At 42.4% G+C, this 17657-nt stretch overlaps 1 protein-coding gene across 5 annotated transcripts in view; it reads left to right on the top strand.

Moving 5' to 3' along the window:
• Nucleotides 1-17657, top strand: part of CTNNA3 (catenin alpha 3) — a 1028503-nt gene that overhangs the window by 987699 nt on the left and 23147 nt on the right. For all 5 annotated transcript variants that reach the window (XM_089780114.1, XM_089780115.1, XM_089780112.1 and 2 more), the window contains 2 exons: nucleotides 3997-4102; nucleotides 16562-16696. In XM_089780114.1, coding sequence (XP_089636240.1) covers nucleotides 3997-4102; nucleotides 16562-16696 — 241 coding nt within the window. The remainder of the gene's footprint in view (nucleotides 1-3996; nucleotides 4103-16561; nucleotides 16697-17657) is intronic.

Here is a 17657-nt window from a genome sequence, read left to right as displayed (position 1 = left end):
TTTCAGTTTTATCTTTCATCTTCTATTGGTTTGTAGGAGAGACATCATATTTTCCTATGTTTGTACAGACCCCAGTATCTGGCCCTGATTGGGGCATCTATATTTTGCTCTAATATAACTAAAAATAAGGATATGCATCTGACGAAGTGCGTCTTTGCTCACGAAAACTCATGCTCCATTAAATCTGTTAGTCTATAAAGGTGCCACAGGACTCCTTGTTACTTTTGCAGATTCAGACTAACACGGCTACCCCTCTGATACTTAAAAATAAAGAGGTGACCATTAAAACTTGGGCCACTTTAATGGCCACTTTGTGAAAAAAATGAAACAAAGTTAAAAATCAGGAAAGACAAATAAAAGTTAAGGTGATGGAAGCTTAAATTATTGGGACTTTTACATGAGGTAATACATTAGTTTTTTTTCTGTTTTTTTTTTCTTTGAATTACAACATTTTTCATTTATAACTTAAAATCAATTCACTATAGTTTCTCCCAAATAACAAAATTGCTTTCTATACAGCAGTACAAATAGAAATAATTCAAAATCTATGTAATTGTAGTTTTCTTCAGATATGGTCTTGATAATGTGGAATAATCAGGCACTGTAGTTGGTAAAATATGATTTTTGTTCAAGGATCAATAAGTAGTTCTTTGCCAAATAATACATTTAATTAATTACACAAGTAAGAGATTAATCATTATGTGTCATAATGGATTATCATTATTTAGGTATTTTTACTGTATATGATTTTTGCATTAGTATGTTAGAGGATATATTTTAAAACTACTGCAATGGTTTGGCTTATTTGTACACTAAGAACTGCTACCTCTAAGCAAAATGATATATCATTCCCATTAGATATACTTTGAAATATGATTATTAAGGTAACCTTTGGCCCGTGTTGCAGACCTTACAAATTAATACATTGCAATTAAGAAGTCTACCTAGCATTGTACATATTTAAGTTCTTTATAGATGCATGATAACAATGAAACGAAATGGCTTCCTATGAAGCAAAGTCTATTTTGAAAAGGTGCATTTAACTTAGGCACACTGTATATTGTGTTTTGATATGTGTGCGAAGAATAATGAAATAGTAAACAAAGTTTATTCTAAATCAAAGAAAGAAACATGCCTATAGCTTATTACGAAATAGCAGGTCTACACTTGAAATGCCCATTGACATAGCATTGGGCTATTTCAGAATAGAGTGCCCACAATCACTGGAGCCTGAAGAACTTGAGGCAGGGGTTCAGAACAGCAATCATTTCCTGTAGCTGCTGCCTGAGGCTCATGCTTAAAGGGCCATCCCTGTACAGCTGTTTCTCAGGCTCTTCATCTTTGCCTACTTCCTCAAGGGACAGCAAACTCTTCTCACTGCCTGCTCTGGATGCCCTTGTGGACACCACAGCATTCCAGCCATGGAGCCAAACCTGCTGCAGAGCAGTCACCAGCTCTTCGACCTCATTCTGCACATTTTGGTGCAGTTACTGTGGGCTGCCCTCATTGCTCTTCAGGAACAGGAGCTGCAGCTACCTATGTGGCAGCTCCTCTCCTCTCTCCACATGCTGGTCATGCAGCAAAGCCCCTTCTGCCCTCCTGATGGGACAGCAGTGCTGACTGGTGGGACCAGATAATCATGGAGCAATGGGATGAGCATCAGTGGCTCCAGAACTTCCGCATGCGGAAGGACATCTTCTGGGAGCTGTGTAAGGGGCTCGCCCCTGCTCTCAGGTGACAGGAAACCCATATGTGACCCGCCATCCCCCACCATAATCAGGTTGCCATCGCCCTCTGGAAGCTCGCCATGCTGGACAGATACCTTTCCATCAGGAACCAGTTTGGCATGGGGAGATCAACCATTGGGGACATGCTCATGCAGGTATGGCACTTTCATGCTATTGTCCCAGGAGGGTGGTGAACTGCTGGAATGGGGATCCCTAGGGAAGGGAGGTTGGTAGAAACTCCCTCCCTGGAAGGTTTATGAATCCTGACTTCACAAAGCCCTGCTGGGAGATGGGTTAAGTTGGGGTTGGCCCTGATGTATGGGAAGGGAAGCTCCTGAGGGCACTGGCAATCCTGTGTATCCTTCTACAGGTAGTGAGGGCCATCAACACCAGCCTGCTGCGCTGGTTCATCATCCTAGGCGACGTGCACTCCATTGTCGCAGGATTTGCCACTATGGGCTTCCCCACCTCCTGCGGGAGGGCCATTGACAGCACCCACATCCCCATCCAGGCCCCCAACCATCTTGCATCAGATTATATCAACCAGAAGGGGTACTCTTCCATGGTATGGCAGGCCCTCGTGGACCACCAAGACTGCTTCACCAACATCAACGTTGGGTGGTTGGGTAAGGTGCATGATGCCTGCATCTTCCAGTGCACATGTGGCCCTTCTGGCCATGGATGTCGGCATTCCTTTGCCCAGAATGGAGATCCTGGAGGTTTACCTCCTCTCTCCAGACTTCAGTGAGATCCAGGATTTCCTTATCAAACCAAGATGGGGCCCTCCTCTTCCGCCCCGGGGCAGGGGCATTGGAGCTGACTGCCAGCTTGCTTGCAACCATGGGGTGGAGGCTTTTCCTAATATCCAATCTAGACCTCCCCCACTGTAACTTGAGACCATTGCTCCTCATTCAGTCATCATTATAACTGAGAATAGTCTCTCTCCATCCTCTTTGAAACCCATTTTCGGGTAGTTGACGGCTTCTATGAAAACCCCCCTCAGTCTTCCGTAGACTAAATAAGGCCAAAACCCTCAGTTTCTCCTCATAAGTCATGTGCTCCAGACTCCTCATATTTTTGTTGCCCTCTGCTCAACTTTCTCCAGTGTGTCCACATTTTTTCTGTAATGGGCGGGGAGGGGGGACAGAATTGGACACAATATTCCAGATGTAGTGTCATTAGTTCCTAACAAGGGGGAATAATCACTTCCCTAGATCTGCTGGTAATGCTCCTACTAATGCTTCTTGGCTTCAAGGGCACACTGTTGACTCTGCATTCGTCCTTGTTGAACCTCCAATTTGTCCAGGTCACTCTGGACCCTATCCCTCTATCTATTTCTCCCCATAGCTTAATGTCATCTGTGAACTTGCTGAGGCTGCAATCCATCCCACTATTCAGGTCATTAATAAATAATGTGTACAACTGCCATTTTGTTTTGTATTTGTTCTGTACATCATATCTCGGGGTTCTGGTGTGCATAGGCACAACTATAATAAGAGCAGCAAAAAATGCAGTTTGTTTCAAAATTGCTAGCATACATCTTAAAGATCTCAAATTTGAAATTGTTCTTCAAATCATCTATGAGTCTACCTGTCAATCTGTAGATAATTTTTGAAGTACCAAAAGCACTTGATAGCTGACATTTGAGCTGTTTTTGGTGAGTTTTTCAATGGAGCATATTTCTCATGATATTGTTTCTGTCCCCTTATTGAATAATCATTATTAGTGGAATTAAGTTTTCAGAGCACATTTACAGTTTAAAAAATTTCCTAAAATTCAGTGCTTCTACAATCCTTCCACTAAACTCACTAGAATACTCATGGAAAGTGAATGCACAAGTGATTTGAATACAGGAAAGGCAAATTCAATTTTTAACTGAGAAAACTGTCACCAATTTTTTGATGTATTTACTCATCTCCTATTCTGAGGTTTGGATAAACCCATGCACCTTTTGTATGCTTATTTGAAAGTAATTTTATCTTTTTGGGCTTGCAATCTCATATAATCAAGGTTTTAGTTTGGATGTTTTTGTTTATGTGATTTTTCTGGTGCTTCGTGTTTTGACTGATCAAGAAGTAGTAATATTGTGTGTATGGCACTATTCTAATGCTGAAGCCATGATATGCAGGACTTTGGGATACAAAGTAAATCATATTGATTGAACCTCTAATAAGATTTTATTTTAATTCTGAATGAGTTGTTTTATTTAAAAAAAATTTCCGTCCTTATTTTTCATGGATACTACATTTCTCTACTTTTTTCATTTAAGGGGAAAAGGCCCATTGAAAAATACATCTCATGTGATTTATGCAGCAAAAATGATTTCAGAGTCTGGATCCAGGATGGATGTGCTAGTACGACAGATTGCCAACCAGGTATGTCATGTTAGGTTTAGTGTCATGGTATGTTGTTTAAATCTGCCCTAAATTCAATCCATCCAAAGTATCTTCAGCAAACTAAAAGATTGCTTTACAAAAGTATTCATGACATGCTGGCTCTCCTTTTGTAGTCTCTCTCCCTCACTCTCTGGCATGGACCACATCTTCCATGGATTTTTGGTTCCACATGTTATAGATCCTGCCTTAATCCATTCCTGAATGTGTATGTTGGTTCTGTAAACCTAAGTGAAACCTGTTATTAAATTAAACAGAACGAAATGCTTTGGCTGCATAATAAAGCATATAAGGTTATGTCTACAAGATGAAGTTTTGTTGACAATACTTAAGTCAACATCCAAAAGCTGACCAAACAAATATTGCCAGAGGGGTTCACACTTGCTCCCTCTGTCCACAGATCATGTCCACACCGGGGGCACCATTGACAAAAGTGTATGCAATGCACAGTGGGTATGTAGCTCACAGTGCAGTGTTGTGGGAACGCAGAGTAGATCCCTTCATGTCTTGGCTTCCCTCTCAGTTCTCCCACAGCCTCCTCAGCTGTTGGGAGTGGCATCTTGAGCAGCTGTGTCAAAGTAGCCAAGCAGTCTGTCTCCTTCCCCCTGCAGCAGCAGTCTAGCTACCCGTTCCTACGGCAGGGCAGAACAGGAGCACTCTGGAGATTTGCTCTTTGTTCCCCAAACAGAGCAGCACATTCCGCAGTCAGATATGCCCTGAAACTTTGAAAGGGGAGGGTGTGACACTGAGAGTAATTGTAGACCAGAAAGATCCAATTCTATAGTTTTTCACCCATCTTTCTATAGATCCTGTCTTGTCCCATTGTCCCAGGACACTGTGTGACCAGGAGTCATCAGTTTGTGGCAGATGTGACATGGATCTTCTATTCTTCATGGGGCTTTGTCTCTCTTTCTTGGGTGGGTTCTTTCGCAGGGCTCACCTGCATTGTTCTTTCGCCATCAAGGTGGTGCTGGCAGCTGGTAACCCAGAGAGGCTGGCTTTGGGGACTGATCCCATTGTGCGCACGCACACACACACACACACACACACACATGCTTATCCACATCTTTAAATAAGATTACACAGAGAGAGAGAGAGCTAACAAGAGTTAAGGCGCAGAGGGGTATCTGTGTTAGTCTATATCTTTAAAAAACTTAAAAAAAACAAGTGATCCTTTAGCACCATGGCCCTGGTCTACACCAGGTGGAGAAAGGGCACACCCTTTTTTCAAAATTACAAGCAGAAAGAGTGTCCGCGCTACCAAGCCTGCTAGTTTTAAATAACATGCTGATTTGTTATTTTGAAACAATAACTCCTACTTGTCACTTATTTTGAAATTGTTATTTTGAACTAGCTTGAGTGTGGATGCTCACCTGCTGCTATTTCAAAATAATTGGCTTCCAAAGGCTTCTCACAGCTGCACTTATGGCCGCTCTGGCCACACACCTGACAACTCCTATACTCTCCTTCTCCTGAAGAGTTTAAAGCTACAGGCAGAAGGGAAAGGGCTTGTGGCATCAGGAGAGCCCTGCTAGCCACGTGCCACACAGCAACCTGCATTGGAGCCATGAGTGAACCCAGAGCTCCCTCTGTGCCACCCTCGGCTACTTGCATGCCTGCAGCACCCTCTGATGCCCCTGGTCAGGGGCAAAAGAGGGCACTGGCCTGTACTGGTGCAGAGATCCTAGATCTCACAGAGGACTGGTGAGAGGAGACCAACAAGAGATGGAATGCCAACATCTGTGGCTGGTGGAGAAAGGGCACACCAGGACCTTGGATCAGGTCCAGATGAAAATTAAAGAAGTCCGGCAGGCGTACACAAAGTCCAGGGAGTGAAATTCCTGCTCTGAGGTGACACCACACACCTGCTGCTTCTATGAGCAGCTGGATCTATGTCAGTGCTGTGGCATTCTCAAGGGCACATGGCGTGAGTTTGGTGTCCCATGACGGGGGAGGAAATGGAGAAGTGGCAGGTGAGATGCGGCCATAGAGAGGAGCCCTTTTAAGCATGTGTCTCAGCTCACCTCAGCAAGCAGCTATTGTAAGTGTCCGCTCTCCTGGTGCCCTCCCTGGAGCACTTCTGGAGGCTTTAAATGTGATGCAGGCTCCAATTAGTGTGGACATGCTATTTTGAAATAATTCTGCACTATTTTGATGCTTCCTTGTAATGTGGACATGCTATTTTGAAACAGCTATTTCGGGAGTTATTATTTTGAAATAAAGTTATTTCAAAATAATTTCCTAGTGTAAACATGTCCTTAGAGACTAACAAAATATATAGTATCATGAGCTTTCATGGGCACAATCCACTTCTTCAGATGATGAGTGGTGTGCCTTTTGCTCCACTCATCATCTGAAGAAGTGGGCAGTGCCTACGAAAGCTCATGATACTATCTATATTTATGTTAGTCTCTAAAGTGCTATAGGACCACTTGTTTTTAAGAGTTAAGGCAATACAGAATTTGAAATGGGGTTTCACTTACAGTATATGTAAAAAGGTAATTCATAACAGGTAAATAATCATAGAATCACAGAACACTAGAACTGGAAGTGATGTTGAGAGGTTATCAAGTCCAGTCTCCTGCCCTCACAGCAGGACCAAACACCAAACACTATCTACATCATCTCTGATAGATAATTAACTTGTTAGGTAACTAACAAGTTAATCTAAATCCCTTTCATAAAAATTGGGCCGCAATTCATGAGGTTACATAATGTCACATTGTTAGATATCATTAATTAAAAGGGCGATTTCATTCTTCAGCTCTACAAAGGTGAATGCCTGCAGGGCAGCAGAGATCAAAACACTGAGCAGAGCAATCAGAGCAGGCATTGTGGAAGCCAGTTGTGTTGACAAAACAAACAGCAATATCTAATATAATCTGGCTGCATCTAGACTGGCATGATTTTGTGGAAATACTTTTAACGGAAAAGTTTTTCCGTTAAAAGTATTTCCGCAAAAGAGCGTCTAGATTGGCATGGATGCTTTTGCGCAAAAAGTGCTTTTATGCAAAAGCATCCGTGCCCAGAATAGACGCGCTTTTGTGCAGAGTGCCCCAAGGTTCGGTTCTAGGACCTCTTCATCCAGGTCAATAATAAAGATATTAAACCGACCACCTTCCTGACACCGAGCAGTTGATCGCTTCTGCTGGGCTTGGCCTTCTAGCCAGCTTTCTAGCCATCTTACCATCCATTTATCCAATCCACATTTCCTTAACTTGCTGGCAAGAATATTGTGGGAGACCGTATCAAAAGCTTTGCTAAAGCCAAGGTATATCTCATCCACTGACTTTACCATGTCCACAGAGCCAGTTACCTCATCATAGAAGCTAATCAGATTGGTCAGGCACGACTTGCCCTTTGTGAATCCATGCTGACTATTCCTGATCACTTTCCTCTCTTCCAAGTGCTTCAAAATGGATTCTTTAAAGATCCCTTCCATGATTTTTCCAGGAACCGAGGTAAGACTGACCAGCCTATAGTTCCCTGGATCATCCTTCTTCCCTTTTTTGAAGATGGGCACTACATTTGCCTTTTTCCAATAATCCGGGATCTCTCCTGATCTCCACGACTTTTCAAAGATAATGGCCAAAGGCTTCTCAATGATATTTGCCAACTCCCTCAGTACCCTCTGATACATTAAGTCCAGACCCATGGATTTGTGGATGTTTAGCTTTTCTAAATAGTTCCTAACCTGTTCTTTACCCACTAAGGGCTGTCCATCTTCATCCCATCTTGTGTCACTTAGCGCATTAGTCCGGGAGCCGACCTTGTCCTTGAATACAGAGGAAAAGAAAACATTGAGTACTTCAGCTTTCCCCACATCAGCTGTCACTAGGTTACCTCCTTCATCCAATAGGGACCCCACACTCTCTCTGATCACCTTCTTCTTGTTAACATGCCTTTAGAAACCTTTCTTGTTATCTTTCACATCTTTTGCCAGTCACAATTCTAATTGCGCTTTCGCCTTCCTGATAACCCCCCGGCACTCCCGAGCTATGCATTTATACCCCTCCCTGGTCATTTGTCCAAGTTTCCACTTTTTGTAAGCTTCCTTTTTTGTGATTAAGTTCACCAAGGATTTCCCCTGTAAGCCAATCCGGTCTCCTACCATGTTTGCCTCTCTTGCTACGCATCGGGATGGTTTCCCTCTGCGCCTTCAATAAGGCTTCTTTAAAATACTTCCAGCTCTTCTGGACTCCTTTCCCCTTCATGTTAGCATCCCAGGGGATTCTGCCCATCAGGTCTCTGAGGGAATCAAAATCTATTTTTCTAAAGTCCAAGGTGTGTATTTTACTACTCTCTTTTCTTCCTTTGGTCAGGATCCTGAAGTCTACCATCTCATGGTCACTGCTTCCCATGTTGTCAACCACCCCTACTTCCCCCGTTAGTTCCTCCCTGTTTGTGAGCAGAAGGTCAAACTGCGCACAGCCCGTGGTCGGATCCTTCAGCACTTGTACCAAGAAGTTATTCCCAACATTCTCCAAAAACTTCCTGGATTGCCTGTTTACTGCTGTATTGGTCTCCCAACAGATGTCAGGGTGATTAAAGTCCCCCACAAAAGCCTCGGCCTGCAATCTGGAAGCTTCTCTCAGTTGTCTGAAGAAAGCCTCATCTACCTCATCCACCTGATTCGGTGGCCTGTAGTAGACACCAACCACAACATCACTGCTGTTGTTTGCACCTCTAAACTTAACCCATAGACTCTCAACAGGTTTTTCTCCCTCTATATACTGGAGTTCTGAGCAATCATAGTGCTCTCTTACATATAGTGCAACCCTTTTCTCCCCTGCCTGTTCTTCCTGAACAGTCTATACCCTTCCATGACAGCACTCCAGTCATGCGAGTCATCCCACCAAGTCTCTGTTATCCCAATTAAATCATATTTCTTGGACTGGGCCAGGGCCTCTAATTCTTCCTGTTTGTTGCCCAGGCTTCTCGCGTTATTGTACAAACACCTCAGCTAACCAGTTGATCACCCTATCTTCTCCATTCGAATCAGGGGTCCTCCTTTCTTGCTTGTTCCTCTTTGCATTTCTTCCCAGTATCCAATTTTCCCACTTCCCTCAGGGTTTTGGTCACCATCCACCAACGGACCTAGTTTAAAGCCCTCCTCATTAGGTTTGCAAGCCTGCCTGCGAAGATGCTCCTTCCTCTCTTTGTTAGATGGATCCCATCTCTTCCTAAGAATCCTTGTGCCTGGAACAGAGTCCCATGGTCGAAGAAACCAAAGCCCTCTTTCCAACACCACCTGTGCAACCACACATTTACTTCCTCGATTCGATGATCCCTTCCCAGTCCTTTCCCTTCAACAGGGAGTATGGACGAGAACATGACTTGGGCCTCCAATCCTCTAATTTTTTCTTCCAAAATGGCGACCAGCTTGTACTTAGTGCAGATGAAATCCCTTCTTTCTTCCGGGAGGAAGACAATCATGGCACATGCTGTGCAGGTAACAGCAGCAGACCTATCACCATCCATACCTGCTGTCCTGGAAAAAGAAAGGCAAGAGAACCTTGCCCCCTTCCCTCTGCCCTTTCCAACTCCCTCTCTAAACTCCCTGTTAGCACTCACCTGTTCGCAAGCTCCTTGGTTGCTTGCTCACTGCTTTATAAGGTCCTGGACTGCCTGAAAGTCACTCCCCCTACTAAGGCCCAGCCAATCAGCAGAGGCTTCTACAATTCAAACTTTCATTATAAGCCAACAGTTTCTACCTGCTAGTCACAGCACACACTCCATGAAGGGGAGGAGAAGGGGAAAAGGGAAGTGGGAAAAAGAGAAAGAAAAAAAACCTCACTCACCAACACAAGCTCAGAATACAACAAGAAAGCCCCAAACACAACACACACTGTAGACAGCCACTTCCCTCAAGAGTCCTGTATTTGTTTCTCCTTTACCTGGAGAACTCGCTCTCTAAACGTCCTGTTAGCATTCACCTGTTCGCAAGCTCCTTGGTCACTTGCTCACTGCTTTATGGATGTACATTCAGGTTGGCCTAGCGAAGGGGGTGCGGTGGGGGGGCAAAAGCACACCTGGATGCCATCTTGCCCACAAAGAACCCACTGCTGCTGTGGCCATGTTCCCTCTGTTCCACCCTCACCTCGTGCTGTATGCATGTGCCATCCATTCACACCAGCCGGAGAGTACAGCAGGACCACTGGAGTTCGCCATCTAGGTACCCACAGGCTGGATCTTGCCAGCCTGCCTGGATCCACTGGCCAGACTCCCTGTGCTTCTGACAAGGCCTAGCCTCCATTCCACACTTAAGCCATGGGCCACAGACATAGTCACTCCCACTGAGCAGTCAGATGCTGCTGTAAACAGGGAATGTTACAATAAATAAACCCTGTTACAGATACTGGAAGGAGGGTTTGGTGGTCCCTGCTCTGCACGGGAGGGCACTGAGAACAGCCCTACTTGGGGTATTGAGGAGTGCTGGGAGCTGTCCTGCACTGGGGTATGGGAAACACTGGGGGAGGGGGGATGGAGCTGCCCTTCATGAAGTGTTTGTGGGGCATGGGGAGTGGTGCTGGGAGCTGTCCTGGCTGGTGGGGAAGGAAGCTGTGGGGAGCTGCCCTAGCTGGAGTGGGACAAGAAGCCTAATGGGCATGCTTTGCAGCAGCTCTGGCCCCATGTTTTGAATGCTGTGGCACCCGCAAGGGCAACCAAAGCAAACTGCATATCTTTTGAATCCTGCGAGGGAGGAGACAGTAGAGGAGTGGCATGTTAGACTCAGCTATAGAGAGGAGTCCCTGAAAGCACATGTCACAGTTAGTCTGACCAAGCAGCTACCAGAAATATCCACCCACCTGGTACCCTTCCCAGAGTGCTTCCTCAGGCTCTAAGTCCGATGGAAGCTCCCATCAATGTGGGTGCACTATTTTGGAATAATTCCAACTAATTTTGATGCCTCCCTGTAGTGGGGACACGCTATTTCAGTTTCGTTAAATTGAGAGTTATGATGTAGATTTTAGTAATTTCAAAATAATTTCCTATGCCCATAGTTATAACAAGATTGCTCTAAATCACTGGTCTAATTTGTGACTTGAAAGACATGTGACAACATACATTAGTTAATACATTTCTTTATATTGACTGTGCTATTGATTAAAGTCATCATTGACAATGCCAACAATACTATATAAAATTCAGATGTAAATAATTGTTGTACTCTGGAAATCAAAGAAATAAGATAAAATATTATATTAAAAGCTAAGCTATCCAGTTACAAATGCTTCCCATATAAAATAGTTGTCCTAAAAGAAAGATTAACAGATCTTTAAAGTGATTATCTGAAAAGTAAGTGCCAATCAGAAGTGCTAAATGCCAACTGTTGCATTAATTGAATATTTAAAAACTTTATATATGTACTGAGAACATACTGAAAATTACTATCGTGCTACATGATATTAATCATCACTACGCTCAGTTCAAGTGCTAAGAAAATGACATTTATTTCTTTGGTAAAGTGATGAAATCAAAAGCCAATAAACTTATGGTCAAAGTTGCCTGCAGTGTAACATGTATTGATCTTTTGTGCTACAGTTCTGCCAGTGGCTAATGGCAATACTTTTTCACCTTTATTTTCAAAGTAGGTTTCCCTGAATTCACAGCCATTGCATTGCTTATCAAAGCATTTGAGGATATTACAATCGATATTATTTCTTTAAACTTCCTCCAAAGCCTCCCAATTTTCCGATTGAATTTAGGATCCCAGTGATGGCAGAATCACCCCTTTCCTCCCTCCCTTTTTTGCAGTGCTGTGTAACCATGTTGGTCTCAGGATATTAGCGAGATAAGTGGGAGGTGAGGTAATATCTTGTACTGAACTTCTGTTGGTGAGAGACACATTCTTTGAAGCTACATAGCACTCTTTCTCTTGTCTCTTTAATCACACCCTTTGTAATTTGACACTATATCTGACTGAAATTTATTTTTCAATGTGAGAAATTAAATTGGTAAATCTCAGTCAGTCTCTGGGATGATAAATGCTAGGAACACAATAATTCTCATACTAGAACAGACCATTGATCTGGTATGCAAGTGTGACTGGTATCCAATGCTTCAAAGGAATGTGTAGGAAATCCCCAATGGACTAACCTGCCCAAAAGGAAAGATTCTTTCTATCTGTTAATAATTGGCTAATAAATCCCTGAGCACTAGAGCTTATATTCCTTGTATTATTTTATCATGAGTAGCGTAACATAGATTACCTATACAGTAATTCCTCATTTAACATGTGCCCACTTAACACATTTTCACAATAGCATGATTTTTTTGTAGGGAACATTTTTTGAATTACACGACCATCCCTGGAATAATACGATTTCCCCAGCCGGCCCATTGCCAGCAGCTGTGCGGGGCTTCCCCCACCTCCTTGCAAAGCAGCGGAGGGTTTGCCACTCACCGTGCTGTTCCCCACTGACTCCCCCTCGCTGGATGCCTTGCCTCCTCTCCTCCATCCCCGCTTGCAGGCCAGCGGCTGGGTTTCCCCAGCTGGCCCATCACCTGCAGCTGCGTGGGGCTTCCCCTGCCTCCCTGCAAAGCAGCGGAGGGTTCACTGCTTGCCGCGCTGTTCCCCGGCAGACCTATCACAGGGTCATACTCCCAATCCAATCCCCCTCTCCTCTCCTCCCCTTCCCTTCCCCAGAGCCAAACACCTCCCCACTCTGCTGTAACCCAGTCCTCTTTCTCCCCCAACCTTATGTCCCGGTCCCAACAGACACCACCGCTTGAAATGCAACCCCCCACCTTTTCCATTATTTTCAATGGGATAATTGACCCCGCATAACACGTTTTCACCTGACACGATCATTTTCTGAAACATATTTATAATGTTAAATAAGGAATTACTGTATAAATGTCTCATCCTTTTTTGAATGCCATTCAGCTCTTGGCTCAATCCTACCATTTAATAATGAGTTCTGCAGCTTTGAGTAATGGAAAATATTTTTGTCACTTTTGAATGTGTTGCCTTAGTGTCACTGGCTACTTCATTTTTAATTCTATTATAAGAACATGTTAATGACCTTCTCTGTGACAGTCTTTATTATGCACATCCCTAGCCTACCCCATAACTATTCATCTTCTTACTGAACAGACCAAATGTTTCCAATCTCTCCTTTTATGGAAGTTTTCTGTGCTTCTAGCCTATCTCTAGAGCCTTTCTATTTTTGATATATTGTTTTCAGATGGGGCAAGCAAAACTAAGCAGAACACTCACAGTGAAATCTTAACAAATAATATAATGGCATGATAATAGTATCAGTTGTATTTTCTAACCTATTAAATGTCCTAACACTGTTTTACCTCCACAGCACACTTAGCAGAACTTTCCACTGAGTAATCCACAGTGAAACCCAGGCCTTTTTTTCAGAGTGATTTCAGTTACTTTAGAAGCTGGTAGTACATATCACTAATTCAGGGTATGTCTACACTACCCCGCTAGTTCGAACTAGCGGGGTAATGTAGGCATACCGCACTTGCAAATGAAGCCTGGGATCTGAATTTCCCGGGCTTCATTTGCATAAGCGGGGAGCCGCCATTTTTAAAACCCCGCTGGTTCGAACCCCGTGCAGCGCGGCTACAAGGGGCTCGAACTAGGTAGTTCGAACTACTGGTACACCTTGTTCCACTAGGAAGCCTAGTCCAAACTACCTAGTTCGAGCCCCGTGTAGCCGCGCTGCACGGGGTTCGAACCAGCGGGGTTTTAAAAATGGCAGCTCCCCGCTTATGCAAATGAAGCCCGGGAAATTCAGATCCCGGGCTTCATTTGTAAGTGCGGTATGCCTACATTACTCTGCTAGTTCGAACATAATTCCTTCAAATGTGTATCAGGCAACACTGACCTCATGCTACCTATTATCCTAGCTATGTTATACTTCTCTGGAGTTTCCAATAGTCTCTAATTTGATCTAATCTAATAATGTGGTGCCATTTTCAAATTTGCTACCTCACTGTTCTTCTTATCTAAACATAAGGGCTGTGTCTACACTGGCATGAATTTCCGGAAATGCTTAAAACGGAATACTATTCCGTTTTCAGTTTTATCGGAAAAGGAGCGTCTACATTGGCAGGCTGCTTTTCCAGAAAAGCCCTTTTTCTGGAAAAGCGTCTGTGGCCAATGTAGACACACTTTTCCGGAAAAGAGCCCCGATTGCCATTTTCACGATTGGGGCTTTTTTCTGGAAAAGACTACTGGGCTGTCTACATTGGCCCTTTTCCGGAACAGTGTTCCAGAATAAGGACTTATGCCCAAGCGGGAGCAGAATAGTTTTTCTGGAATAGCGGCTGATTTTGTACAGTAGAGCATCGTTGCTTTTCCGGAAATTCAAGGGCCAGTGTAGACAGCTTGCAGCTTATTCCGGAAAAGCGGCTGATTTTCCGGAATAAGTGGTCCAGTGTAGACACAGCCACACTGAATTTTATTACCATTACCTTTGCACCAAAGACTTATATGATCAATTTTACTGCTATTTCAATGAGAATTTACACTAAAATCCTATATGCTTTTCTCTGGGATCTGCCCAAATGGAAACAAATATCACAGGTCATTTTACAAAAAAACTGAGGAATGAATAGATGGTTCCAGTCGACATATTTCATTTCCATACTGTTAGTTTTGATGCTTACAGCTGTTTATGACTAGAAGGGCAGATTTTATTGAACTGCAATTACAGAAATAAACAATGTTTATACCAGCTGCCTATACTGTACTGTGATAGTGGTATTAAACTCATTCATTACAAAGTGTGTTGAGGCCAAAAAGGAGTAACAATTCTTTTTCAGCTCTACGAGGAAGTCCTGAAACTCTCAGGTTTACAAATCAGGAGCTCTCTTTTTTAATTTGTGATTGTTGCTGACTTTCTGTTTCTAAATCTCAAACACTCAGTCTTTCAAATTCATCAATAGAATTTTGAATTCTGGCCTATAATCCTGTGGATTGACTCCTAACCACACTGAAGTCAATGGGAAAAGTACCAGTGACTTTCAAAGGACCACAGGTTATACCCCAAGATATCTCATGAATTAAGTCTGATACTCCTTCTTAGAGTTATTTATTGAGGATTTTACATCAACAGATCATTGGGTATAACATGCCTCATGTTGCAAGACAACATGGGAGTAAATTCTCTACAACAGCAGAAACTTGGATGAGCCTTATGATCTAGTCATATTGACACTATGTATAGATTCTAACAGTAAGCCTAATGGAATGATGCTCCAGCCATGAACAGCAAAAGGTCAATCCTACTGCAATTGGTCAATCCTACTGCAACTTTCTATCACTATTCTACTGCAACTGGTCTTTTAAAAAGTACACTCGTGTTGACACAATGGTCCATCAAAGGAAACAGACTATATTTTCAACTTATCTACAGTAAAAAGGCTATAATCAAATCTCTCAAAGACTAAATTGACATTTATGTAAGTCTACTTCATACTGCTGTGGCAGGGTAAGTATTGAATATCCTTTTTAAAGACTGCTTAACACTGCTATAGCACTGAATAGCTTAGTGTAAATGAGAACCTGGTACTACATGACCAGGTTGTTCATCAGACAGCAATGTCTCTCAAAGAATTCTCCATCATTCCTCTGAAGTCATGAGCGAGTAAAGAGATTTCATGGACAGTATGAGCATCACCATAAAAAAGAGAGACTTTCCCATGAGATATGTTTTGTTCAAAACTATCACCTACTCCTCTTTCTGCTGATGTCAATGGGAATTTTGTCATTGACTTGAGTGGCATCTGGATAGAGCTCATAATCTAGAGTCTCTTTAACCATCTATTAATGTGGGTTTCCCTTGTTAGTCATCCATATAGTTTGCACTTTAAATGGTAAGCAACATTGCAAAAATGAATGCAGAATCTCTTAGATGCTGAAATAAAATAGTAATTTCATGCACTAGTGAAAGCTACTCAGTTAGAACTGTTGTTAAGGCAAATCCAGTAGTCTTGAATTAAGAATGGGTAAAAGCAGTAATGTTTGGGATCACTGAGCACCTCTTTGTTTGTAAGGTTTTAAAAGGTTTACAATATTAGCAAATAAACAAACTTTAGCGCAGTGAAGATTAAAACTACACTAGAGAATAATTATATTCTTAAAGAGAACATGAATTTGATAAAATCTAGGTCTAAATTTTGAATGCACATTTGAAACACTAGTTTGGACATTAGCATGTTATGTTAGGGCATGTCTACATTGATAAGTTATTTTAAAATAACTCCTCTTATTTTGAAATAACACTACCAAACCTGTTATTTCAAAATAATGGACTTGTTATTTTGAAATAATAACTCCTGCTTGTGAAAAGGAATAAGCTTATTTTGAAATAGTTATTTTGGGAGTTATTTTAGGACAGATCTCTGAATTGAAAACTGAAGTGATTAGGAATTTTGTAGAAAGTGTTTTAATTCATTATTCTTTTTAATGTGTAGTGTCCTGACCAATCATGTAAACAGGATGTATTGGCTTACCTGGAACAGATCAAGCTGTATTCTCACCAGCTCAAAATCTGCAGTCAAGTTAAAGCAGAAATTCAAAATCTCGGGGGGGAGCTCATCATGTCTGCTGTAAGTAAAAATAGTCCAGAAGATATTTTCTGTGCTAAGTACAACTATAGATTTCAAATTTTGGAGTGAATTTGTAGCATTTGTTAAATGTAATCGTATATTTCTCGGGTCCTTATTTTATTCCCCACTTGTTTATATCTTATATTGTCATTTATGCCCGAGCAAAGTGAGTACAAGACACTATGGAATCCAAAAGGAACGCAAATTGCATAGCTAGATAATAGCACAGATAATGCAAGGCTGTGGAAAATTAGGCCTGATTTCTTTAACTATAGCAAGTGGCTTGAGTCTTCAATCCGCTCCTCTGTGGTAACTAAGTTAACGTTAATAGAAGGACGCTGATATAAAACTGATTTAGCAAGTCAGACCTGTTTTGTGGAAATACTGTTCAAACAGTGCTTCAACTTTCTCATTCCATGGATTTCTTTCTATGCATTTTCACTTTTTGATTTTTTTGGCAAAAGTTTTGGGAGCTCTTGCTCCTGGCTCATAAGCAATTGATGGGGAAATTTTAGTGAGGTTCTTGCAATGAGAGACTAGCAGAGACCAAAAAAAAAAAAAAAGTCTGGTCTTGTCTCCTCTACTCATCATTGCACTGGGCGGCTCGCATCAGGAAAGATCTAAAATAAACAACAAAAACGATGACTTTAAAAACAAATTCAACTTAACTAATGGCACTTGAGGCACTTGGAAGAGAGGAAAGTGATTAGGAATAGTCAGCATGGATTCACAAAGGGAAAGTCGTGCCTGACCAATCTGATTAGCTTCTATGATGGCAGTCAGTTTCTAGCGGAGTGCCCCAAGGTTCGGTTCCAGGACCGGTTTTGTTCAATATCTTTATTAATGACCTGGATGAGGGGATGGATTGCACCCTCAGCAAGTTTGCAGATGACACTAAGCTAGGGGGAGAGGTACATATGCTTGAGGGCAGAGATAGGGTCCAGAGTGACTTAGACAAATT

Source organism: Pelodiscus sinensis, chromosome 8 (genome assembly GCF_052426305.1).
Source record: "Pelodiscus sinensis isolate ZL-2025 chromosome 8, ASM5242630v1, whole genome shotgun sequence".
Lineage (NCBI taxonomy): Eukaryota > Metazoa > Chordata > Testudines > Trionychidae > Pelodiscus > Pelodiscus sinensis.
The sequence above is the reverse complement of the archived record's forward strand: the minus strand, read 5'-3'. Positions and strand labels throughout refer to the sequence as shown.